The sequence below is a fragment of the Malaclemys terrapin genome, chromosome 2 (genome assembly GCF_027887155.1).
Source record: "Malaclemys terrapin pileata isolate rMalTer1 chromosome 2, rMalTer1.hap1, whole genome shotgun sequence".
Classification (NCBI taxonomy): Eukaryota; Metazoa; Chordata; order Testudines; family Emydidae; genus Malaclemys; species Malaclemys terrapin.
The window spans coordinates 67,104,758-67,131,680 of NC_071506.1; the positions used below are offsets into that span (position 1 = coordinate 67,104,758).

Genomic DNA, 26,923 nt, shown 5'->3' on the forward strand with positions numbered 1-26,923 from the left:
CTTGAACAGCAGTCAAAAAACATGAAACAAGCACTTCAAGATGACCTGTTAATATAATTAAGGGTCAAATTCTTCCATTAGATCTGCAGACACATGGATCCCATCTTTAGGAAAATGGGTCTTAAATATTCTTCTCAGCTAAAAGAGGATAATGCTGCACTTTTACAATTTCTGCTATATTGAAACAAACGTGGCAATCACTTTGGAGGATAAGATTAGGATTCAAAACAATGATGACAAAATGGAGAATTGATCTGAAATTAAAAAGATGAAATCCAATAAAGAAAGTACTACACTTAGGAAGAAAAAAAATCAAATGCACGACCTACAAAATGGAAAATAGCTGGGTAGGCAGTAATACTGCTAAAAGAATCTGGGGGTTATAGTGGATCACAGATCAATTACAAGTCAACAATGTGATGCAGTTACAAGAAAAAAGGCTAATATCAACAGGAGTGTTGTAGGTAAAACATAGTTGGTAATTGTCCCACTCTACTCAGCTGTGGTGGAGTCCTCTACTGGCATACTCTGTCCAGTTCTGGGCACCACACTTTAAGAAAGATGTGGACAAACTGGAGGGAGTCCAGAAGAGAGCTACAAAACCAACAAAAGGTTTAGAAAACCTGAACCTTTCCCTTTCCCTCAGGAAAGGTTAACAAAAAAGTGGGCATTGTTTAGCCTTGAGAAAAGAAGACTGAGGGGGGATCTGATAACAGCCTTCAAATATGTTAAGGGCTGTTATAAATAGGGTGGTGATCAATTGCTCTCCATGTCTACCGAAGGCAGGACAAGAAGTAACGGTCTTAATCTGCAACAAGGAAGATTTAGGAAAGATATTCTGAAAAGCTTTCTAACTATAAGGGTAATTAAACACTGGAACAGGCTTCAAAAGGAGATTGGAGAATCCCCATCATTGGAGGATTTTAAGAACAGGTTAGAGAAACACCTGGCAGGGATGGTTTAGATACATTTGGTCCTGCCTCAGTGCCTCTAGAGATCCCTTCTGGCCCTACATTTCTATGGTTCTTTGACTTCAGCACCTCCCTGAATAAAGTCTGTTTTAGCATAATCCTATTGTGGTGACAGAATAAAACAAAAGCCTGACCAAGGCAATAAAGAGGCAAGGTCAGTTATTTGTCCAGTAGGTCCTCTCTAGCCCTCTGTTAAATATGGAGAGAAAAATCACTTGTTTCGTCAAATAGAGCTAAGAAAACCAGATGAAAGAGAAATGTTGCAATAACCAGATTTCGTGTTCCTAACTACTTCAGAATGTGCTTGGATCCAATCGTGTACCCCTTACTCAGGCAAAACTCCTTTCAAATCCAGGGGGTGTATAATGCATGAAACCCCCTCACTCTTGACAACTTGAATCCTGAAGGGATTTTTCCCTAAGTGCAATGACCGACCGTCAGCTTGGTCATTGCTGGGGATTGAATCAGTTCCCCCCAAGTTAAGAGCATAAGGCTTTAGGATTTGAGCTAAAGGACGATGTCACCTAGCTGGCAGCTGCAGCAGGCCTATGTGAAACTGGCAGACTAGGTGCCAGCTCATGCCAAGATCCCCATGTCTCAACTGAACACTCACAGATACACAGCGGGAATCAGTCTGGCTCACCTGTGTGTTAGTTTGTTAAAATAGGTATTAGAATTATCAGACTGTGTTTAGACTATATTGAAAGCTGGTGAGTTGTTGCATGCATTAATCTCTCTTATAGCAGCTGTATCCCATATTGTAAGGTAATATTGACATTTATGCACTTGATAATTAATTGGTGAATTCTAAGTATAGAACTCACAACTAGGGCCGGCTTTAAGCCGATTCAGCCGATTCCCCGGAATGGGGCCCGTGCCTAAGAGGGCCCCGCAACATCTGGGGCTGCCGGCGGAGTGGAAAAAAAAAAACAAAAAACAAAAACTGCATCCTGCTTCTCCCCCCTCCCTCCAGCGCTTGCGCCGCCATACAGCTGATCAGCGCAAACCTGGGAGGGAGGGGTGGGGAGGAGGAATGCGGCATGCCTGGGGAAGACGCGGGGCCAGGGCGGGGCGGGGATTTGGGGAGGGATCCAATGGGGCAGGGTGGGGGCGGAGTCAGGGGGGGCCAGGGCGGAGTTGTGACAGGGGGGGCGCGAGACAATTTGTGTCCCAGTGTGGGGCCCTGCACCTGCTAAAGCCGGCCCTGCTCACAACCAATTTGGGGTTGTGCCCTGCTTCCTAACAGTCTGCCCTGAGGCTGGTTCTCAGGCTCTTGAATCACTGCAAGACAGTTTGACAGACCTGTAGCTGGCACAGAATGTGACACATAATACACACTGAATGGTGGATTACACAGTGACTTCAGGTTTGGGTCTGTACAAGCCAGTGACATCAAGTTGAGCAGGGACTGTCTATTTGTTCTGTGTTTTCACAATGCCTAGCACAATGGGGTCCTGGTCCACGACTAGAGTTGCTAGGCACTACCGCAGTACAAATAGTAAATAATAATAATTTCCTGGTTCTACCATTTACATAATAGTTTTGGCTGCTCTGCAGCTGTGCTCTATCTGCACAGGCCACCTGAATTTGAATAAACCTTTCCGTGTACACAGTGAGGGTGGGCAGGTGGCATTTCCACTTTTGCCTTTCCTTAGGGCCTGCCCCAGGTGACAGCAGATTTAAAGTTCAGCAGAGGCTGCAAAGGAATTCCTCCGGCTGAGGTTATAATGGGAATTAGCTTAATCATGCCACTTCCTCCCCAGCCACAACCGGGGTTACTGGAAATGCCTCCTCTCCTCCACCCCCAGGAGACTTTCTGCTACCCTGGGCCCTCCTCCACTGTCTTCACTGACTGAAGTTTATCTGGCTCAAGGTCTACCACACACCCCAGGGTGTCCTGCTATTGTGATCTATAGGATATGAGTGATCACTCACTCTTTTTAACTATCTTCATTAAACAGATATAAAGGAGATGGATAAATGAAGTTCCTGCTTTAACTCCAAACTTTCTTCCTTTTTAAAGTTTAAGTCAGACCCTATCTGATAAATTTTCAGCATGTGTGTAAATTGTAAAAATGCACCTGTGATATTTGCAAACACGTCCATTGGTGCCTGCAAAATCCCACATCTGTGCATGTAAAACTGGAAATTATATACTGCTTTGTCAGGTGTGCTAACAAGTTTTGCTGGTACATTTTTAGAATCCTTCATTTTAGTGAAGGCATTTTTGTGGCTCAGCTTATTTTCTGCAGCCCAGCATTTCCCACAATTCTGGACGCTTGGGCTGCTCTCCTCTCAGCAGCACACAGAAGCGGAACAGAGTTTTAGTGTATAGCCATGCCCCCTCAGCTTCTGCTTGTGGCCAGATTCTCTGCCTCCACAGCAGCCGACAGCAGTGGTTCCTTTTGTTCCCACCCTTACTCCTTCTGTTTTAAATTTTCTGCACATTTTTTGGGCAGTGGGGAGCAGTGTTCTTCCTTCTCAGCCTTCCTCTTCCTCCCGGGGTCGGTTAACCCCTCAAGGATTTAACACTCCCTAAGCCTCCACTGCAGCATTTCCCTGCTGGCTCCTTTGCCCCTTACAGGCATGGTGGAATGGCCAAGAAAGCATTGGGTCAAATTCAACCAGTTCTCTCTTCATGGGAGGCAGCCTTCCTAGGCTCAGCAGAGGGTGAGTTGTGCCCAGCCTGCACCCAGTCGTTAGTGCCTAACTGTGTTAGGTCCTGGGGCTGCAGCTTGGATAGGCAGAGGTCCGCAACCCACCAAGGTGGCAACTCCCACCAGGGAAAAAAGGACCAAGAACCCCAGTGTGGAGGAGGAAGAGGCTCCAAAAGCAAGGAGGACCCTGACCACTCGAGTCAGGTAAGTCCCAGGGAATCCCTGCAGAACAAAGAAGAGAGTCTTGTGCAACCACCTGTCTCCCCCACTCTGCCACATCTTAAAGTGGGTCCTGTGCACCCTGAGGAAAGAAATAGGGATTCTAATCAGCCTGCCTCCCTCCTTCCCTCCCAAGAACAAGGATGTCCTCTCCCCTGCAATCCGGGGGGGGAGGGAATGGGAGCAGTGGGAAGATTCTGAGGCAGATCTCTCGAGAGGCCTAAAGGAAGGCAAACCAAAACAAGGTTTTACCAAAGCCACAACAGAACTTCTATACTCTCAAAGTGACCTATTAAAGGTTAAATATAAGGGAAAGAAAAGATGTACAAAAAAAATCCAGCAATACTAGGCCTTCGATTCCTCCACATCCTCTCTCTCCCCTTCACCCCCCACTGATGAAAGGTGAACTGTCTGGCTGTGAAACCTGAGCAGGCTCCTAAGAGTAAGCCTCAAATTTCTCTCCTCAAAATCCTTCCCTCAGGCTGCAATACCCCTTCTTCCTCCTTGAGGAACTGATTAGGAATGAATGGACAAGCCTGATAAGGGCAAGCTATTAGCAAGAGTGACCTCAGGCTCTGTAACATTCAGCAGTCAAAGGGCTCCGTTGCTGAGACACCAAATGTTGATGCCACTGTAGCCTCCCTCCCCAGCGACATGATTATTCGCTCAGAAGGCGAGTTCTACCCTAATGTAAGGGGACTGTTGCCCCCTTACTAACATTCAGTGGGGGTGTTTTGGTTGCTAGCTCCCAGCACTAAAAGGGGAGGGGTCGATGGCAAATCAGGAGCCTGAGACTGACAGTCCCCAGGAACCATGGGGAGAGGCCAATGCTCCAGATGAGCCTGATTGACAGGGTGGGCAGGCTAATCAGGGAGTCAGGAGGCCAGAGGGGGTCCCGTCCTCCCTGTAAACTGGAATGGCCTGAGTCAGACTGAGTGGGGCCGAGCTAAGGAGAGAGCAGGGGCCCGAGCTGAGCTGGGGAGCAGAGCTGCAGCCCCAAAGCCAGAGCACAGCCCAGAGAGAGCAGCCCTGCCCTGGGAGCAGAGCTGTAGCAACCAGAGCCAGAGGGGCCAGACAAGCAGCCAGGAAGCAGGTCAGAGCTGGGAGCAGAGTCACAGAAGCAGCCTGCAGAGCAGAGCTGTGCTGGGGGCAGAGCTGCAGCAACCAGAGCCAGAGAGGCCAGAGAAGCAGCCCAGGGAGCTGAAGGCAGAGCAGCAGCAGCAGCCGTGCTGAGGCAGAGTGGAGCTGGAGCCGGGGCTGGAGCAGTCCGGAGCTGGGGCTGGGGCAGTCCGGAGCCGTGTGCAGTCCGAGTGTGGTGAGAAGCTGGGGAGAGTGAGGGGGACCCTGGGCAGTGGGCCCAGCACAGGGAGACGCCTCAGCCAAGAGGCCTTGCAAGCCAGACTTGCAGGGGGATCATAACCCCGACCGGGCGGGGACGACGCTGGGAAAAAGGGTCCTGCCACCTAGAGCCTGAGAGCGTGTGGCCACCACCGGAGCAAGTGTCCAACCCACAGCGTCCCTGCAGCACAGACAGGGCCTGAGAAGCAGGCCTGGGACCTACAAAGAACAGACTGAACTGCCCTGACGTTCCAGAGACACTGTTTGTAATGTTCCCTGCCACAGAGCAGGGTGTTGTGTTTTCCTTTAACCTTTCCCATTTTTCCTTATTCTTTTTTAAAATTAATTGTTAATTAAACAACTTGTATTTGCTTTAAATTGTATGAAATGATCAGTGGGTCAGGGAGGTGCCCAGTGCAGAGAGAGTACCCCGGAGTGGGGACACCCTAGGCCCTGTCCTGGGTGACCACCGCAGGGTTGGGGGTCGAGCCCCCCAGGAATCCTGGGCCCAGCCTTGTCGGGGTTTATGAGGACTCTGCCAGACAGGAGAGTGAAAGGGGAGTCCTCAAGGGCAGGGAGGCCTCTGGGTAAAGAAAGTGGGAGCGAGGACTCGGATCCTTTCGCTAGCCCACTTCACCGGGGTAGTGCAGAAGCCAGGAAACTTCCCCACAATAGCGGGACCATTCCCCCGCTTACACTAAGAACCCTACATACAGAAAGATGGAGGCCACTCTCAAAAAGGGCTTTGAAACCTCCTCCGCCACCCTCTGAGCATCCCTGGCAGCTACCTGCTTTGCAGGAGCATCTCTTTCCTGGCTGGAAGATCTCACAGCCTCAAGGATAGAGATCACCCTGACTTTGGCGCCACTTAAAAAAAAAAAAAAAGTCTCCCTAGCAATCACATTTGTAGCTGATGCCTCAATGGATGCAATGAGATTCTCAACCTGAGCCATGGCTTCTGGCTCAGTAGCCGGGAGCCAGCTATGGCTCTGACCCTGGAAGGTGAATACTCACTCTAAACACGTCCTGTGCTCAGCCAAATTCACAGGCTCCCTCCTTTTCTGGAGAAAAGATGGAGGCTGGCAGTGTGGCAAAACAGTCTCTCCCTTCCCCACTAAAGGCCCTCAGGAGAGAATATAGATCAGCCTTCACAGAGAGGTGCTGCTTTCTCTCCTCATCTTCACAGAGGTACCAGCACAGAGGCAACAGATTTTCTGAGGAAAAACAATAGAGCTGAGGTCTGGGGGAAGTCCAGAGGGACCTCAGGCCCACCCCCCAAAATCCACTTAACGATAAAGATCGCATAGACCTCTACCCTGAGTTGGAGCTAGTGGGCAGGATTTCCCATTTCCTCATGGAAGGGTTTTCATTGACCACAGACAAGTGGGTCAGGGAAACAATGAGCCAGGGAATACTTCCTTGAGCTGTGGACTCCATCCCGTCTGATCTTCTTCCAGTCACCCAGCTCCTACAATGCCAAAAACCACACGGCCTGATACAGAACAAAATATCTTCTGGATGTGGGAGTGATAGAGTGTGTTCCCTCAGAAGAGAGATTCTCTGGGTTCTACTCCATCGTCTTCATTGTACAGAAGCACACAATGGGTATCAGAGCCATTCCCAACCTCAAAAGACTCCACAAGTGATGAAGACAATGAAGTTTTGGTTGGAGATCCTGGCATCTGTGGTGTCATCCATGCTCCAGGGGGACTTATTTACTTCAGTAGATATAGCAGATGAAATCTCTACATCCCCATCAGACCATACCACTGCAGACTTTTGAGGTTCATCTATGGCAGGAAACATTATCGATTCCCAACACTCCCATTCAGCCCACCCTGTCCTCCCACCCAAAGAGGTTGTAGGTGGTAATAGCCAAACTCAGATTGCAGGGGATTCATCTGCACCCTTTCCTGGGCAATATCCTGATCAGAGCCCCATCACAGTCAGCAGTGCACAAGGCCACTGATTCAGGTCAGGGTCAACAACTCTGAGTGGTACCTGAATCAGGAGGTTTTTGATTTCATCCTTCAGACATTTGGCCCCCCCTTCAATCAACCTGTTTCCAAATTGTACGAATACAAAATGGCCAACATACTTCACAATGAAGGCAGACCCCAGATCCATGGAGACAGATGCCTTATCGCATAGTTGGCCACAGAGCCTACTTTACGTGTTTCCACCTTTTCTACTACTGATAACGCCTCATTGGCCTAGGAGTCCTTGCTTCTCAGACCTGACAGAGATGACCCTAGAGCCCCCACTCCAGTGTCCATGGAAACCAGACATCCTCTCACAAGGTCATCTCTTTCACCCGCAACCAAAACGGCTCCAACTAATAGCCTGGCTGCCCAGAGGGAAGCACTAGAAGGATTCAGTCTGTACTCCATAGTTATTAAGATACTGCTTTTGTCTAGGAGAGTATTGACATTAAGAGCATACTCCTGTTTCTGGTCCAGATTCAACTACTGGTGCCAAAGAGTACAATGAAATTCCCAGAAATCCAGGAATTCCAACCATTCTGGACTTTCTTCAAGAAGGCATAGATAGAGGCCTTCAGTCCAGCACTAAATGTATGTCAGGTGTCTACTCTTAGTAGCATGCAATCTGCAGGATTCTTGGGCTCCCTGGCAGACAATCCACAGGTAATTCCATTCCTTTGAGCAGTACAATTAGCAGACAAGTGGTCAGGCCTCTCTTTTCAAAATGGGACCTTCCTCCAGCTTTGAGGGCCCTGACTAGTCATCCCTTTGAGCCTCTGACTTCAGGGTCATAGATGCATAGATTCATAGATTCTAGGACTGGAAGGGACCTTGAGAGGTCATCGAGTTCAGTCCCCTGCCCTCACGGCAGAACCAAATACTGTCTAGACCATCCCTGATAAACATTTATCTAACCTACTCTTAAATATCTCCAGAGACGGAGATTCCACAACCTCCCTAGGCAATTTATTCCAGTGTTTAACCACCCTGACAGTTAGGAACCTTTTCCTAATGTCCAAGATTGGACATTAGGAAAAAGTTCCTAACTGTCAGGGTGGTTAAACACTGGAATAAATTGCCTAGGGAGGTTGTGGAATCTCCGTCTCTGGAGATATTTAAGAGTAGGTTAGATAAATGTCTATTAGGGATGGTCTAGGCAGTATTTGGTCCTGCAATGCGGGCAGGGGACTGGACTCGATGACCTCTCGAGGTCCCTTCCAGTCCTATAATCTATGAATCTATGAATCAACCTAGACCTCCCTTGCTGCAGTTTAAGCCCATTGCTTCTTGTTCTATCCTTAGAGGCTAAGGAGAACAAGTTTTCTCCCTCCTCCTTATGACACCCTTTTAGATACCTGAAAACTGCTATCATGTCCCCTCTCAGTCTTCTCTTTTCCAAACTAAACAAACCCAATTCCTTCAGCCTTCCTTCATAGGTCATGTTCTCAAGACCTTTAATCATTCTTGTTGCTCTTCTCTGGACCCTTTCCAATTTCTCCACATCTTTCTTGAAATGCGGTGCCCAGAACTGGACACAATACTCCAGCTGACTCCTAACCAGAGCAGAGTAGAGCGGAAGAATGACTTCTCGTGTCTTGCTCACAACACACCTGTTAATACATCCCAGAATCATGTTTGCTTTTTTTGCAACAGCATCACACTGTTGACTCATATTTAGCTCGTGGTACACTATAACCCCTAGATCCCTTTCTGCTGTACTCCTTCCTAGACAGTCTCTTCCCATTCTGTATGTGTGAAACTGATTTTTTCTTCCTAAGTGGAGCACTTTGCATTTGTCTTTGTTAAAACTTCATCCTGTTTAACTCAGACCATTTCTCCAATTTGTCCAGATCATTTTGAATTATGACCCTGTCCTCCAAAGCAGTTGCAATCCCTCCCAGTTTGGTCCGCAAACTTAATAAGCGTACTTTCTATGCCAATATCTAAGTCGTTAATGAAGATATTGAACAGAGCCAGTCCCAAAACAGACCCCTGCGGAACCCCACTCGTTATGCCTTTCCAGCAGGATTGGGAACCATTAATAACAACTCTCTGAGTACGGTTATCCAGCCAGTTATGCACCCACCTTATAGTAGCCTCATCTAAATTGTATTTGCCTAGTTTATCAATAAGACTATCGTGCAAGACCATATCAAATGCCTTACTAAAGTCTAGCTATACCACATCCACAGCTTCTCCCTTATCCACAAGACTCGTTATCCTATCAAAGAAAGCTATCAGATTGGTTTGACACAATTTGTTCTTTACAAATCCATGCTGGCTATTCCCTATCACCTTACCACCTTCCAAGTGTTTGCAGATGATTTCCTTAATTACTTGCTCCATTATCTTCCCTGTCACAGAAGTTAAACTAACTGGTCTGTAGTTTCCTGGGTTGTTTTTATTTCCCTTTTTATAGATGGGCACTATATTTGCCCTTTTCCAGTCTTCTGGACTCTCTCCCGTCTCCCATGATTATCCAAAGATAATAGCTAGAGGCTCAGATACCTCCTCTATTAGCTCCCTGAGTATTCTAGGATGCATTTCATCAGGCCCTGGTGACTTGCAGGTATCTAACTTTTCTAAGTGATTTTTAACTTGTTCTTTTTTTATTTTATCTGCTAAACTTACCCCCTTCCCATTAGCATTCACTAGGTTAGGCATTCCTTCAGACTTCTCGGTGAAGACCGAAACACAGAAGTCATTAAGCATCTCTGCCATTTCCAAGTTTCCTGTTACTGTTTCTCCCTCTTCACTAAGCAGTGGGCCTACTCTGTCTTTGGTCTTCCTCTTGCTTCTAATATATTGATAAAAAGTCTTCTTGTTTCCCTTTATTCCTGTAGCTAGTTTGAGATTATTTTGTGCCTTTGCCTTTCTAATCTTGCCCCTACATTCCTGTGTTGTTTGCCTATATTCATACTTTGTAATCTGTCCTAGTTTCCATTTTTTATATGACTCCTTTTTATTTTTGAGATCATGCAAGATCTCGTGGTTAAGCCAAGGTGGTCTTTTGCCACATTTTCTATCTTTCCTAACCAGTGGAATAGCTTGCTTTTAGGCCCTTAATAGTGTCCCTTTGAAAAACTGCCAACTCTCCTCAGTTGTTTTTCCCCCTCAGTCTTGATTCCCATGGGACCTTACCTATCAGCTCTCTGAGCTTACCAAAATCCGCCTTCCTGAAATCCATTGTCTCTATTTTGCTGTACTCCCTTCTACCCTTCCTTAGAATTTCAAACTCTATGATTTCACGATCACTTTCACCCAAGCTGCCTTCTACTTTCAAATTCTCAGCAAGTTCCTCCCTATTTGTTAAAATCAAGTCTAGGACAGCTTCCCCCCAGTAGCTTTTTCAACCTTCCGAAATAAAAAGTTGTCTGCAAAGTAGTCCAAGAATTTGTTGGATAGTCTGTGCCCCGCTGTGTTATTTTCCCAACATATATCCGGATAGTTGAAGTCCCCCATCATCACCAAATCTTGGGCTTTGGATGATTTTGTTAGTTGTTTAAAAAAAGCCTCATCCACCTCTAGTTGTTTAAAAAAAGCCTCACCACCTGGTTAGGGGGCCTGTAGTAGACTCCTAGCATGACATCACCCTTGTTTTTCACCCCTTTTAGCCTAACCCAGAGACTCTCAACACTTCCATCTCCTATGTCCATCTCTACCTCAGTCCAAGTGTGTACATTTTTAATATATAAGGCAACATCTCCTCCCTTTTTCCCCTGTCTATCCTTCCTGAGCAAGCTGTACCCATCCACACCAACATTTCAATCATGTGTATTATCCCACCAAGTTTCAGTGATGCCAACAATGTCATAGTTGTATTTATTTATTAGCACTTCCAGTTCTTCCTGCTTATTACCCATACTTCTCGCATTTGTATATAGGCATCTAAGATACTGGTTTGATCTTTCCTCCCAGTCATCCTTTTATTTAACCATTAAGATTGGTTTCTTAGTAGCTGGCATCTCCCCCAGGTGAGTGTTGGAGCTGGTAGCCTTATCTGTACAGGAGCCTTACCTCATGCTCCAAGAGGACAAGGTGGCGTTCAGCACACCAGAATCCTTTCTTCCTATGGTAAGTGCCTCCTCCCACACTTCCTAAGAGGTTGTGCATCCTTCATTCTATCCAAAATCACAACATCCAACTGAAAAGGTGTAGGAGACCTTAGTCACCAAAAGAGTGTTGAAAATCTCTCCCTATTTATGTCCTTCCACCCAAAATGCCAGGAACTCAGAGCAAGTCTTCCATCGCTAGGTGGATTAGACTATGTATTGTGGAAGCCTAAAATCAGAGGTTCCTGTCCCATAAGAAATCAAGGTGCATCTGATGACATACTTAATCACCAGAGCGGAACGAGCAAGTGCGTCCACTTTGGAAAGCTGCAAAGCAGCCACTTGGTCTACAGCTAACACCTTCATCAGGCAAGCTCTACAAGGTGGATCTTCTAACTTCTGCAGAGGTCTTCTTTGGTGGGAACATGCTGCAGGTGATGGCCCAGAAATATTAGAGACTCTTGAGCAAGCACAGAAAAAGGGGGGTACTGCTTTCCTACGAGATTTTTGGTTCATAACCCTTTCTACATCTGTTCACTGCTCGCTACTTCCCAGATGTCCAGAAACAGTGGAGACACTGGATTGCAGAATGGTAACTTGCTTGCTGATCCTTTCCTTTCTGCTAGCAGCATCTTCCACCCACTCTGGATGGCTTACAAAGGCAAGGGTCAGATGTAAGTGGAATCATTACCATATGACTATCTTCCTTGGTCTAGTATACATAGTTATTTCATTATCTCGGAAATTCATTAATAATGATATGCATATTTTACAACTTGGGAATAACTCATACAATAGCAAGCAGGAACAAATGAGCATGGCCAGACTTGTGATGTCAAAACACTGATCTGCCTCCATGAGCTTCAGAGAGAGGAGAGCAACCCAGATGTCCAGAATTGCAGGAAATGCTACTAGCAGAAAGGAAATTATCAGTAAGAAATTTTCCATTCTCTTCTTTAATAGTTGTATAAAAAATACTACAAATAGTGCAATATTACAGACAGACACTCTCATCCAGACTACCTCAAACCCAAGAATCCTTTACACCTGAGATGCAAGAACAATGTGTCTCATTAATAAAATAAACTATCAGGACTCCTTTTATATTAACTTTTCTCTTGACCTAGCTGAGAACTCTTTCACTCAATTATTAATGCCAGAGTATGTTATGATTCATATCAGTAAATACCCGGGGACAATAATGCATAAAACATGGACACACTGTTCTATAGTGCTGTTTAGCTCTATCATGTCAATGCACCTGCTGCACAAATGCACTAACGCAACACTCTAAAAATCTTGGTCAATTGTATGGTGGAAAGTAGTAACTCCGCATACAGTTAATGCTTTTTAAAATGAAATGTGGAGCTCAAAATGACATGTAGGCATGGGGAATTTGCTAATCCAGTTACATGAAAGGCCACCGACGTCTCTACATGTGAGAATGCAATCCCACTGAAGTTAGTGGAGCAGTACATGTTTACTTCAGAACTAAATATGGCCCAGAGAATGATCATTTTGGCTGGAGCAAGGGCTTGGGTGCCCAAACTTCCACTAGACTTTTGCACACATTCAGTCATAGCAAACTGTGATATGGATTTGTGATATCCATTATAAGCCAAAGGGATTTTCATTACAGAGCTCCAAAACCAGAGATGAAAGACTAGTGAACTAACCTGTACAAGATTTCAGAGTGGTAGCTGTGTTAGCCTGTATCAGTAAAAACAACATGGAGTCCTTGTGGCACCTTAGAGACTAACAAATTTATTTGGGCATAAGCTTTCATGGGATACAGCCCACTTCATCAGCTGCATGGAGTGGAAAATACAGTAAGCAGGTATAAATACACAGCACATCAAAAGATGGGAGTTGCCTTACCATGGGGGGCGGGGGTCAGTGCTAATGTGACTTAAACATAGAAGTGGCCATTCTTCAATAAAAAAACTTCAAAAACAGACTTCAACCAGAAACTGCAGAACTGGAATTAATTTGCAAACTCAACACTATCAAATTAGGTTTGAATAAAGACTGGGAGTGGCTGGGTCACTACAAAAAATAATTTCCCCTCTGTTGATTCTCACACCTTCTTGTCAATGTTGGGAATGGGCCACATCCACCCTAATTGAATTGGCCTCGTTAGCACTGACCCCACACACACTTGGTAAGGCAACTCCCATCTTTTCATGTGCTGTAATATATATACTGCTTACTGTATTTTTCATTGCATGCATCTGATGAAGTGGGTTAGAGCCACGAAAGCTTATGCCCAAATAAATTTGTTAGTCTCTAAGGAGCCACAAGGACTCCTCGTTGTTTTAATCTGTACAATATACCTTTTCATTCCCTGCTCCAAAACAATAATTGCCTGCAAAATTATATCTTAAGAGCCTACTCTGAGTTATAGAAGTAAAAATTGTCTTGAAACCACAGAACATCTCAGGCTATATAGCGGCTGACACAGGCAGAATACTTTTTGGGCACTGGCCGGGACCACAGTGAGCAATGACTCCTCTACTTCCTTTCAATGCCTAGAGCGTGCGCTTCCCTCAACATCAGTCGTCATCTCCTAACCACCGTGGGGGGGGAAGTGGAACAGCAACTCCACCTCCACACCCAGCTCAGCCATGCAAACGTTGGAGTGGTTAGCACCATTGGCACACAAGCAACAGAGTTTTACCTATTCCCCACACTGGCATATAAAGAGAGCAAAGGGCACCACTTCAGGTACATATTCAAAAGGAGATATAGGCAGATCCCTGTGTGTTTTGACTCGTCCTATGAATCAAGGCAACTTCTTTTAAACCCAAAAGAAATCATAGATGAAGCATTTTACATCAAGTTTCAATCCCTCCAGGAATGTTTACGACTGAACTATAAACTCTTGGAAAAAAAAAAGAAACATGAAGAGATGCTGACAGATCCATAACTATACTGCTGCTAGCAGATGTGATCTCCCTCTCTCGCACACCACTCTTCCTTCCCACCCTTTTGTAACTATAAAACTAGTTACTTTCCTTCTACTAACAGAAAGTTCTTCAGAAATCAAGCCATCAATTGTGGTTTGTACCTGGTACATAGTATTGCTTAAAAGAATCATCTTTGTCCCATAAAGGCAGAAGTAATTTATCATTGAGAGAATATAACCATCTTATTTCCAAACTAAGGGAAGCGTTAAGGAGCTGACTATTAATAAATGAGGCCGTGGTGCTTACTACAATCCTGTCCTGGCATGGGCCTGGGCTAGATGATCTAATAGGTCTTTTTCAGTTATAACGTCTTCAGTTCTAAGATTAAACACGCTTGTTCAGAAAGGATCCCCACCATGCAAATCAGCTTCTCTTGCTTCAGAAAAGATGCAGAGAGAGTGAGAGGAAACACGCTACTCAACTTCACAGTACAGTAATTTCCCACATAATGTAACAACAATCCACAGAGGAAAATGTTAAGCCCATGTAGAGAGATCATCACATAAACAAGAGGAAACATCTTGAACCAGAAACACCCCCTTTTAATTTTTGTGCATGTGTATGCAGAACTAGTAGCTTCCTGAAATTAGCTGCAATTTCTACAGATGACAACATACCACACTGACTTTTCTATAGCAGTTCAGTGTCAGTCACAATATTTATTGACCTGGTGTATTACACAGGGAAAAAATGCACAATGGCTGACCCTTGTCTTAACTAGTGAGTAAGCATCACTCATGAGCCTCACAGCTAGAGGCCTCAAGCTTCTTCTCATGAGAGAAGATAAAAGCTGCATTCAGTCATAACGTATAATACAGTTATAAAAGCAGAGCACAAGTAGTATGTTTTATAGTCAAAGATTAAATGGATCACTGAATTAGACCTTTCTGTTTGACTATCAAGGATGCCACGACCATGGCAATATACAGATCTAGATCTTTACTTTTATATATACACATACCATTTCAAAACAATAATATTCCAAATAGTGTGTTCTGATGAGACTGTTATGCTATTTTGGGTGGCTAGAGTCACTCTGGCCTATCTTTGTACCTCCTGACTAGATTTCAGGCATACTTTCATTGCTCAGAAATACATTGCCCGCTGTATCTTATTTAAAAACATGTTAAAATGCTTATTCTTTAAAGGTGACCCATGAAAGTGAAGAGGAGAGTCAGGAAAGGGTGAGGAGTAGCATTAGGGACATCGAGACTGAAAGACTGGATTGGTTTTCCTCCGAAGGGAGATGAATAATAAGGGACATAAGTATATAAAATAATGAGCAGCATAGAGAAGGTAGAACAGGAACTTCTGTTCTCATAACACAAAAGCAAGGGAACATACAATGAAACTTAAAAGGTGGAAAATTCAGAATTGACAAAAGTAAATACTCTTCACATACATGTAATTAGACGGTGGAACTTATTGCCACAGGAAGTCATTGAAGCCAAGAACAACAAAGAACTGTATATTTAGATGGATAACAAGAATAACTAGGGTTATCATAATTAATGCTAAACATTTTTTGGAAGGGATAGTAAACTTCATACTTTTGGGTCTTCAGGACATTCTAACTTTTGGAGACCAAGATGAAACAATACTGGAGCTGATTACTCTCAAATCTGCCTACTGCAGAGTTTCTATACCTTCCTGGACAGCAGATGGTACTGGCCAAAGCCAGAGACAGGATACTGGACTAAATAGACCACTGGTTCTGATCCAATATGATAATTCCTATGTGCTACTTTCCAGTCTTCTCTTTATCAAGAGATGCTGAAGCTCTGCACATTATTCACTAAAACACACATTTTGTTTCGTATTTCAAGTGTTCAAATAAACACCTTTACCCTGATTTTAAGAGAGTATTTTGTAAAGGTAGAGACATCTAGCAAAACGTGTTGGACCAAATCCTGAGGTAGCATGCAGTCTGTAAAGCTAAGAGAGTCCTATTGGAGTCAATGGGAGGCCCTTATGAATACAGTATAAGGCGTTAGGGCAGAGTTCCAGGGATCTCTATCTGCAAGGGAAGCAGTCAGCACAATTCCTACAGCTGCGCTGACAGGGAACCAGGGGGACTCACAGGGGATCAAGAGGCAGTACAGAAGGCTCCTGCAGATCCTGTGAGACCCATGAATCTGAGAGTCAAACCACAGTTTCTTCCATAGGGGAACTCACTCCCCACAAAAGCTATCAGAGAAAATTCTACAAGGAGTTTGACTGCCCAGACAGGGCATTTTTGGGGACTTAATATGCTGATTGCAAATATATATATTGGGCCAAATTTATCCCTGATGTTACTCCAATCAAATCTAAGTAACAACACCAGGGATGAATCTGGATCCTTGAAACTGCACTGTATATATTTATATTTACAAAGACTTGTAAACTTACCCATCCAAACTTCTCCAAACTGACCAGCTCCAAGTTTCTTCACTAATTTAATTGATTCCCGTGCAATCTCCCAGGCATCTTTATCCCAAGGTTTTTGGGGTTTTGGACAAACACATGCTTTTTCCAGCTTTCTGCATAAACCATCTGACTGCTCTATTTTTTAAAGAAAAACCAAGTAGAAAATCTATTACATTTTGTAATTACATTACATTTATGTGCCTACAGTAAAGCATGTGCAACTGCAGACCTGAACCAACTTCACTACAATCTTCATACTATTTTTAACCTTCCATACTGGGATTTGGGAGTTCTTGCATTCTAGAGCCAATTTATAACATGTGTGATCTGCATTAGATGCCATAGATCTGCAGATGCAAAGAGACCGTTGTTGCTCATATCGTCATTAGATTTTCTTTTCTTTACTTCAACAGTGCACTAAGATAAATAGTGCCAAGGTAAATAAAATGTATGTTTGAACTGCTGAAAGTATGTTAATGAAGACAGAATGGGAAATACTGCTTAAGAAAAAGAAAAGATCTTGTTGCTTAGTAAAGTATGTGATTCAAATCAGGAGAAGTTCTGAGTACATACCACTTCCATTGACTTCAGTCAGCATTTCTAAAGCACAGACTCACTTATTAAGGTGCCTAATTTTAGGCATCTGAGTTTAAAACTATGTAACTTGCACAAGTTCACAAAGGAGGGTCTATGGATAGATCTCAGGAATTTCTTGATTTGAGTCCTATGTTTAGGCCACTAGAGCATAACACCTTTTAAGATGGGAGAGTTTTTGATACAGCAGCGTATCTCTGATGTCATTAATGAACACAGTATGTTGGCTCAGTCAGTTAAGAAAGAGTGATTTAGTTAGCTTGTGAGGTGTTTCATACCAAAAGGCATCGTGCCAAGCTATAGACAAGTAATCTACACGCGTAGTATTTTCTAGGCTAAGTGCTGTATGGTGAAGGATGCTGATGTGTTTTCTCCTTTCCCTTTAGAGGAAATATTGGCTACAATCCTGTGAAATCTAGATAATGGAAAAGCTGCCACTGGACTTCAATAAAAATCAGGACTGAGCCTAGTATTTTGTTACATTTCTGTGCAGCTCTTAAATTATACAGTAGCCACCCACCCACCCACTAAACAGATAATAATTACTTCTCCAGTCACTACACACTTACAGAGAAAAAATAAATGTAATAAAGTAGGGTTGAGATTTTCCAGTCAGTGCAGGGGATTTACCACACATCATAAATTAAAATTAATCGAAATTGTGTGGCTAAACCTCCAGTATGGCTTTGAAAACCTCAACCTTGTATTTTTTTCAGCTACAGAATGGGCCCCAAATCTCCTTTTCCTGACTTCAAGAAGGTATAGGCAATGAAAAGTCACTTTTGTACTCAATGAGCAGCTGTAAACATTGTTATAAGAGGTTACTGTTGATGGACCCAATCCCTTCTCCCTTTGAAGTCAACAGGAATTTTGCATTCCCATCACAAAGTCACTCATAAAAAATGTCATTGTTGGCACAAGAAAATTACAGCGTTGATTTTGTTTCATATAAATCACCAGATACGATACTGGAAGACATTCATGTATAAAAAATATTTAAAATTCCAGTGTATCATAATGTCCACATATATCTGTTTACACTTACAAAAACAGCACTTATTGACACTGGGCCTGATTATTCTCTATACCAAGTATCAGGGGGTAGCCGTGTTAGTCTGTATCTACAAAAACAGCAAGGAGTCTGGTGGCACCTTAAAGACTAACAGATTTATTTGGGCATAAGCTTTCGTGGGTAAAAACCTCACTTCTTCAGATGCATAGCTATGCAAAGTGAGGTTTTTACCCACGAAAGCTTATGCCCAAATAAATCTGTTAGTCTTTAAGGTGCCACCAGACTCCTTGTTGTTTCTCTAGTACCAGTTTCACATTGGTGTAACATTGACATTGACTTGTATGGAGTTACTCTTCATTTACACAGGCATATGGGAGGTCAGAATCAAGGCTAATATTCATCTTGCTACAATTCTCAGTGGTTGGATTTTTACAAAAAATGTGGAAAGACTTGAAATAGAACAAGGAAAGCATTCTGATCATTTGCTTTAATGAAAACAATGCCTAATGTTTGATAAGCAAGCCACTGATTGAGTTAACTTACTTTGGTAATGTTTGATCATTTCGTTGATGGTGGAAAATGTAATCCTTGGAGAGATGTAATATCCTCCATTGTCTAGACTCCTTATTTTGTAGTGCTTAATAACATCACCATGCTGTGGATCGTAGTCCCTGATGGACAGAGAATAACTGCCTGTGGACAAACAGTGCAAAGATGTTGTTTAGTAGATAGGACATCTATATTGCACACATTGCTGTAGTTCAATATTAATATATGCAACAAACATGTTCATTTTTTTGCCTGCTTCTCTTGTCTCCTATTTACTCCAAAAAGCATTCTGCAATCATCCCAAATGATTGGCATGAAGAAGTTAGCCAACTGCAGGCTCTGTTGCTGGTACTAAATTTATCCAGAAAGCGAATTTTCTGTCAGACTTTTCTGCTTCAGTACCAATGGAGATGCTCAGACGAATTTTCTCTCTTTCTTTTTTGGTAATATTCTGACAATATTCTGAGGCTCAGTTGGGCAGATCGTTACATGGCTATTCCTATTCCTGGGCATAGTCCCATTGACTTCATTAGGACCATGTCCAGAAGCAACTGCAAGATTAGCCCAACCTCACTAATGGATATACAGGCTGAAATTCACCCTGGCACGAGGGCCAGTACGAGGAATCTGTGTGCCTTAAGCCCCTGCATGCTGCAAATAGGCTAGCGAGGAGGGGGTTTTGGACAAGCAGAAGGGAAGAATCACAAGATCCACATGTATCCAGGAACTCAGCTTGACTCCAAACTTGTCACCAAGGTTTCTTTATTGGCATATAATTGACACTTGAATTGATCCGGCTTAAGCGTAGGGGCTGGGTATAGGGCGTACCACACATCCAAATTACACAAACTCCCTGTCTTTATATACATTTAGAAATTGCGTTACATTCACTATACATTGCATTACGTGTTTTGGGACTGGCTTGGTTACTTTGCAGGAACCAATCCCAGTGCAGAATGCTCTGTCCATGTGCTACCCATGTTCGACTTTACTCTTTACCTCATCTTTATGCTCCCAACTTCTCTTGTCCATTGTTATCCTGTTCTTAGCAAATGGTGCCTTGGGTGTTCCCCCTCTAATCTTAGCTAGCTCAGTCTGTCTTTTAGCTTACTGACCCATTTACTTATTTTAGCACAAGCATTCCATTTTCAGTCTGCTAATCTAGTTACCTTCCTAATTCTGTTTTCCAAGAAATGAAGCCTCCTCCATGTTTAATTACTCAAATCAGGCCAGGCTAGGGTGACCACACATCCTGATAAAATTGGGACTGTCCCGATTTTGAGGTGTTTGTCCCGCATCCCGACCGAAGTACGGTTGGGGCGCCATTTGTCCCGATATTTTGTTACGGGCGTTTTTTTTGTTTTTTTTTTAAACACTCACCCATCCGGGTCTTCGGCGGCAATTCGGCGGGGGGTCCTTCAGTTGCTGATGGTCTTTGGCAGCATTTCGGCAGCAAGTGTTTCTGTCTTTGGTGGGCAAGGTTTTTTACCTGCCGCCGAAATGCTGCCAAAGACTGTCAGCGACTGATGGACCCTCTGCCGAATTCCCGCCAAAGAGCTATACAGAACAGGACAACTGTTATTCACATTTAAAATGATCATCTAACCTGTCCTAGGAGTCAGTTTTCTGAGTAGGTTTTAAGTGTAAAGCCATAGGACTCCCTCACTTCCTTTGGAGACTTTACCACAGTCTAATTCAATTCACTGATATATGCAGCAAACATAACATATTGGGCCAACTTCAGATCTTGATGATATACGTTCATTTTTAACTCTGATATCAATCCCAAAGTAATCCATTGCCTACCTTTTAATGTTTCACTTTCTCTGATAAGGAATGCCCCAGGATTGTTTCCTGGTGCTAGCAGCTGTCTCTCTGCATCTTTCCTGGTTATATCTTTGAAGAACCATCTGAAAAGTATTTTGAAAGAGTTAGGGGTTTTTTTTGCTCTACCCCTAAGGATATGCAACAGGGTGGAAAAGAAAGTTTCAAATGTACTGAAATATAGAAGAACCTACTCTTCTGTTTCCAAGGTGTTTACTTTTGCTACGTAGTTGCTTGGAATGAAGCCTTCTTTCTTTGTTGAGAGAGATTTAGCTCTCCACCATTCTCCAAGCCTGAAATACAAAACAACAACAGTATTCACAACATGCAAATAAAAAATAATGAAAGGTTATTTAGCTACTTCTGTGGTGAGGCTGAGAACCTTGATTGGGCTGGCAGGGAAAAAACAGCATTTCTCTCTGAAGTTCAGCCATCTCAGAAACTTTAGAGGGTCAGCTTCAGAGCAAACTGCTACAACCCTCATCCGATCAGCTGCCCAAGTGTTACAGGGGCTGGGGGAAAGGACACAGTTTCACTTTCACATGGAAAGGAGCCTTTTTCCTTTAGTTTGTGAGTGTGCATGTGTGTGTGTGTGTAAGAGAGAGACAGAGAGAAAACCAACATCTATATAGGGATGCAGTAATATCTAGAGATAAGGTACAGTACAGCCAACACTACTATACTTACTCCTCAAGAACTTTCATTTTTTCTCCTTTCTTGAAGGACAAGTCATCTTCATGAATTCCCTCATAAGGATACAAGGCTACTACAATGTCCCCATGCTCCTCCGCATCTATTAATGCAGAAAGCCAAGTGACATTCTTACTATTATATTTGTTCATATACAGCTATCACAAGTTGTTAACATTCTTATGGAAACGTACCTTCTTTACAGAATCTCTGCCCTGGTAAAAGGTGCATTTCTGTATTTCCCTACAACAAAATATTTGTTAATTAAGCAGTTGTAGATCACTATGATTATATATATTATATGCACAGTAAATAATATATAAAAGATTCTTCAGCTGGTGTGGAGTCATCTTACATATTCCTAGGACAACATCCACAAAACTTTAATTGAAAAGAAGCATGTGGCTATTTTTCCTGGGCAATTTTAAAGGCAAATGATAAAGTAAACATTGAAGAAGTCCCAACTAGACTTTGAACTTAGCAGCTCACAGCTCACCAAGCTGAAAAGTGAAGTGGAAAATTCACAGCTTTGCTGTTGCTGCACTGACCTTTGACAAAGCTACTTTAACAGGGCAACAGAGCAATAATTATCAGTGTGAGGATCTGCCCTCAGAAAGCTAAAAATAATATTAGGCCTGTCAATTAATTACAGTTAACGCCTGCAATTAACTGAAAACAAAAATGAATGCATTACTTTTTTTTTTTTTTTAATGCCTTGACTGCATACTTAGCAGGGAGGGAGGCATTGGCAGCAGGGGGCAGAAGCCCCAGCCCAGAGCCCCACACCTATATTTGAAAAATAAAAACCCACCAAAAATATTGAAATAAATAGTATTCTATTATTGTTTAACAGTGTGATAAAAACTGCGATTAATCACAATTAATTTTTTTCATCTCTTGACAGCCCTATAAAATATATTTACTTTTAGTTTACTGAGTGGGGATGTGGGGAAACATGTTTACTGCTGACTGAGCAGCTGAGAAAAAGGAATTATTTCATTTTTATCCAGGCAGTGACAATCCTTATATTTTGCCAATTTAGTGTGAAAAATGCTTATATCCTCTGTACAAGGTCATCTTATAGGGTTTTGCACAGGAGATTTCATGGCATCCTTCCCCCTCCTGGCTGCAGAAATACTTGGCAGGTGATGCTGTGTTTCCCCCTACTCAGGAGAGGGATTTTACTAGTGGACCTGCATGGTAGCAGACCCATGAGTTACACCAGTGGCCTGCCTTCAACACCCTCTCTTTGCTACTGTGGATGGAGCACTGCTACACAGCACACAGGGGTTTTCCACTGGCTTGCTTTGCCCTTTGCCATTCAGTCCATATATGCTTATGGAGAGAGGTGAGAAGTCAAGGTTTGCTGCACTGTAACTACATGCGACAGTACACTCCTTATCAGTGTAGAACTACACATTAAAAATAAAGGGATGGTGCTTTTACAAAGAAATTCTGATGCTCTACAGTTCTTATGAGCTTAAAAGTGCAAAACTCTTCTAAAATACTGGTGCTTTTAGAACTACAGTATTTCGAAACTATTTCAGACTTCCTTAGAGTCACTCAGAATTTCTTTAAAGCATCAAACATACCAAATCTCCCTTCCCCTCACCCCAACCTCCCCACAACCCAACAACATGTCAGGGAGTATTTTTTCTATATAAAATATTGTGCCAATATTTACGAAGCAATAAACCGCCAAGGGCTTTTTAAAATATTGCATACTCTTTGACGGTGAGTTGCAAAGCAAAACTGTAGACAAAAATGAATAATTATAGCTTCTGCAGGCATGTGTTTTTGATTTAAATTTAAATCATGCCAGTCATGCTTTGATCTTGCTATTGGAATTCTCCCCTGAGACTATCTACTTACTGGCCTTTGCTGTTTATTGGACGTTGGATCCCTCACATAAATAGTTGGTTCAGTTTTACGTACTGGTTGGTTCTTCAAATCTAGCCCATCTCCAGGCAGAGTCTCTTTTCTTTTTGATTTTATACATCCCATATTTCCTGTTGGAATAAAAAGGTATAAAACAAAAATGTTTTATTATATAACCAAGTAGCTTTTCATGCACTCATCTGACTATGTAACAAAAACTTTCTTTCCATTCACAATACCTGAACATCACTTACGAAAGCTTCAAGTATCAGTATCGATACATGTACCTGTGGTTGGGAACCACTGCTTTAGTAGTTCCCCAATACATTCTATATCAAGGTAATCCTTATGGAAGTGTGTGCGTTCAAGATAGGACGATCTGGGTACAGCTGCTAGTATCTACCTAACAGGAATCCACCCATGTAATTATGCATTTATTGAGAAAGCACCTACAACAAATTATCTTCCTCCTTTGAAGGGCAGTAACTACCTTTATTTGTCACAGGACCTGCTTTGAAGACACCAAAAAGAAGTGCTTACATGTCAAACAGTCTAATGGATTGGGCTTGGGGCACTTACAGGTGCAAGTAAACCAGGGTGGCCAAAGCACAGGCTGAGGAGCTGAAGCAGCCCATTGAATTCTACACCAGGTCTTGTGTCTGCCCACACCTTTAGTACAGAGGCCTTGTCCACACTAGAAAGTTGTACCTCTTTAACAATACTGATATGGTTAAAGAGATACAACTCTCCTAATGTGGATACAGTTATATCCGTGCAAAGGTGCCATAACAGTTCCATACCACAAGGGCACCCTATAATATAAGGCACTTTTATAGTGGTACAACTGCATCCACAATAGGACTTATGTATTTTTATAATACAAATCATTGTATAGTAAGAATCACACCCCTAACCAACATAGTAATACCAGTACAGCTATCAAGTGTAGACCTGGCCTGAGAAGCAGCCCTCAAGGAATATAGCCACAACATGTTATGCTCCCACCAGTTGTAGCCTTCCACCCAGGTCAAGATGGAGCACTGCACGTTGGGACCTATAGTCTCTGTGGGCTGCACATCTTCCTCTACATTAGAGATGAGGGTAGCTGCTGTCTGCCCCATTTTATGGAAATTAGATGTGGCCCTTTGACATCAAAGTTTGGGTGTCCATGAATAAACTCACTGGTCATTGCACCATCGAGTTCAGTCATCAATTGAGAGCTCATTGATCTCCAAACCACCTAGTCACTTGTGTTCTCTTAAATTATAAACAAAAAACAAAAAAGCCCAAGGGCCCTCATTCCACAAGAAAAGTAAGTGCAGTTTTCAGTTCTGGCATATCAATGTTGAATATCTTTATTAACGACTTAGATATTGGCATAGAAAGTACACTTATTAAGTTTGCGGATGATACCAAACTGGGAGGGATTGCAACTGCTTTGGAGGACAGGGTCGTAATTCAAAATGATCTGGACAAATTGGAGAAATGGTCTGAATTAAACAGGATGAAGTTTAACAAAGACAAATGCAAAGTGCTCCACTTAGGAAGAAAAAATCAGTTTCACACATACAGAATGGGAAGAAACTGTCTAGGAAGGAGTACAGCAGAAAGGGATCTAGGGGTTATAGTTGACCACAAGCTAAATATGAGTCAATAGTGTGATGCTGTTGCAAAAAAAGCAAACATGATTCTGGGATGTATTAACAGGTATGTTGTGAGCAAGACATGAGAAGTCATTCTTCCGCTCTACTCTGCTCTGGTTAGGCCTCAGCTGGAGTATTGTGTCCAGTTCTGGGCACCGCATTTCAAGAAAGATGTGGAGAAATTGGAAAGGGTCCAGAGAAGAGCAACAAGAATGATTAAAGGTCTTGAGAACATGACCTATGAAGGAAGGCTGAAAGAATTGGGTTTGTTTAGTTTGGAAAAGAGAAGACAGAGAGGACATGATAGCAGTTTTCAGGTATCTAAAAGGGTGTCATAAGGAGGAGGGTGAAAACTTGTTCACCTTAGCCTCTAAGGATAGAACAAGAAGCAATGGGCTTAAACCGCAGCAAGGGAGGTCTAGGTTGGACATTAGGAAAAAGTTCCTAACTGTCAGGGTGGTTAAACACTGGAATAAATTGCCTAGGGAGGTTGTGGAATCTCCATCTCTGGAGATATTTAAGAGTAGGTTAGATAAATGTCTATAAGGGATGGTCTAGACGGTATTTGGTCCTGCCATGCGGGCAGGGGACTGGACTCGATGATCTCTTGAGGTCCCTTCCAGTCCTAGAATCTATGAATCTATGATTGCAGCATTTCCACTCACCAGTGTAAGGTGGAGAGGCTGCATTTCTGTTGGGATCTTTTCTTATAATAGGAAACCTCTAATGCTTTCATTTTTGCTTTGTGAAAACCCCATTGGAAATCCTCCCGATCTCCAATTCCATATGGGAGATACACACACACACACACACAGTCTTTCATTTGAGACACTAATAGAAGCTTTTAGGATTCCGATATTTAAGAACACCCTCCAAGTTTTCAGGCACAATTCATTGTGGGCATACAAAACTCATTTGCACTTTTGAACATGACAAACATGTACATGGGTAACCCCCGTATACACATATGCAAGCTGGGGTTTGTGTGTGCATATTTGCTTATTAGATGTCTAATTACCTGGATTGCACCTAGAATAAATCAGGTATTCAGTAATTTACATGTTAACACCAGTGCCTACAAATTTGCACCTACAAAACCACAACCTGAAGTTGAAGACTCATAAAAAACTGGCATGAAAGTAGTCAAGCACATGTCCTAACTTTAAGCAGGTGAGTAGATCCACTGATTCAAAAAGGACTAATCCTATTCTTACAGTTAAACATGTGGTTAAATGTTTTACTAGATTGGGGCCTAAATCACAGACAGGAAAGTGCCTCCCTCACTACTGGGATGAAGTCCAAAAGAATGAGTCCGATGGTTTTATTCCATGAGAGAACCAAACAGATATAAAGTGACTTGCCCAAGGTCACATAGCATATCAGTGGCAGAACAGGGAAAAGAAACCCCGACTCCCAGTTCAGAGCCTTATATCCACTGGAGATGGAAAGGATTAACGTGATGCAGGGACCTTAAATGTAAGTTATGGTGGGAAGGGGAAAGAAGAGAGATTGAAGATCCATCCCCCCAAAAGTTAAAAAAGTATGTTAACTTTAGTTGTAATTGTGTCATTCACAATGGTGACAGTAAAATCATTTGATGTATATTTTGCACACACAACTAAATTTCAGCCATCTAGTAACATATACTTCAGATGCATCATCCAAGATTAAACTCACAGCAATGATAAGCTAGAACACGAATGTGTTGCAGATTGAGGGTCCAATTCTGCAAGATACTAATCTCCTCCAAAGAGGCGCTAAGCACTCTTCACTCCCATTGATTTCAATGCGGGTTAGGGGTACCCTGGGCCAGATCCACAAAGGAATTCCAATCCAATGGAAGTTAGGAGCCTATATAGCTCTATGGATCTGGATCTCAGTTCCTTATCGGATTGAGCTCTTTACCTGTCCTTTATTAATTACTCTCTCAAATCTTTCTAAAGAAGCACTTGGAAAAACTGCAATAGATTAAGGTAAATGAAGTGCATGTTTAACTTTCAGACAAATTAATTTACAGGATTTCTAATTAAGTGTATGAAGATTCTGAAAACCTCGTCTCACATAAAGCAACTGAAAAATATTTAAGACGTGTTAGGTATTTTGCCACTTATTGCATTTTATTCTGATACTATAACGGTA

At 42.8% G+C, this 26,923-nt stretch overlaps 1 protein-coding gene across 2 annotated transcripts in view; it reads right to left on the reverse strand.

Moving 5' to 3' along the window:
- LYN (LYN proto-oncogene, Src family tyrosine kinase) overlaps positions 1-26,923 on the reverse strand; it is a 90,738-nt gene that overhangs the window by 31,601 nt on the left and 32,214 nt on the right. The window contains exons 2-8 of one of the 2 annotated variants that reach the window (XM_054018430.1): positions 23,199-23,272; positions 21,458-21,506; positions 21,261-21,366; positions 20,768-20,866; positions 20,556-20,659; positions 18,744-18,893; positions 16,577-16,729 (exon numbers count right to left, since the gene is read on the reverse strand). In XM_054018430.1, coding sequence (XP_053874405.1) covers positions 16,577-16,729; positions 18,744-18,893; positions 20,556-20,659; positions 20,768-20,866; positions 21,261-21,366; positions 21,458-21,506; positions 23,199-23,267 — 730 coding nt within the window. In that variant the 5' untranslated portion in view covers positions 23,268-23,272. Of the gene's footprint in view, positions 1-16,576; positions 16,730-18,743; positions 18,894-20,555; positions 20,660-20,767; positions 20,867-21,260; positions 21,367-21,457; positions 21,507-23,135; positions 23,273-26,923 lie in introns of both variants that reach the window. The other variant, XM_054018429.1, reaches the window with a different exon arrangement.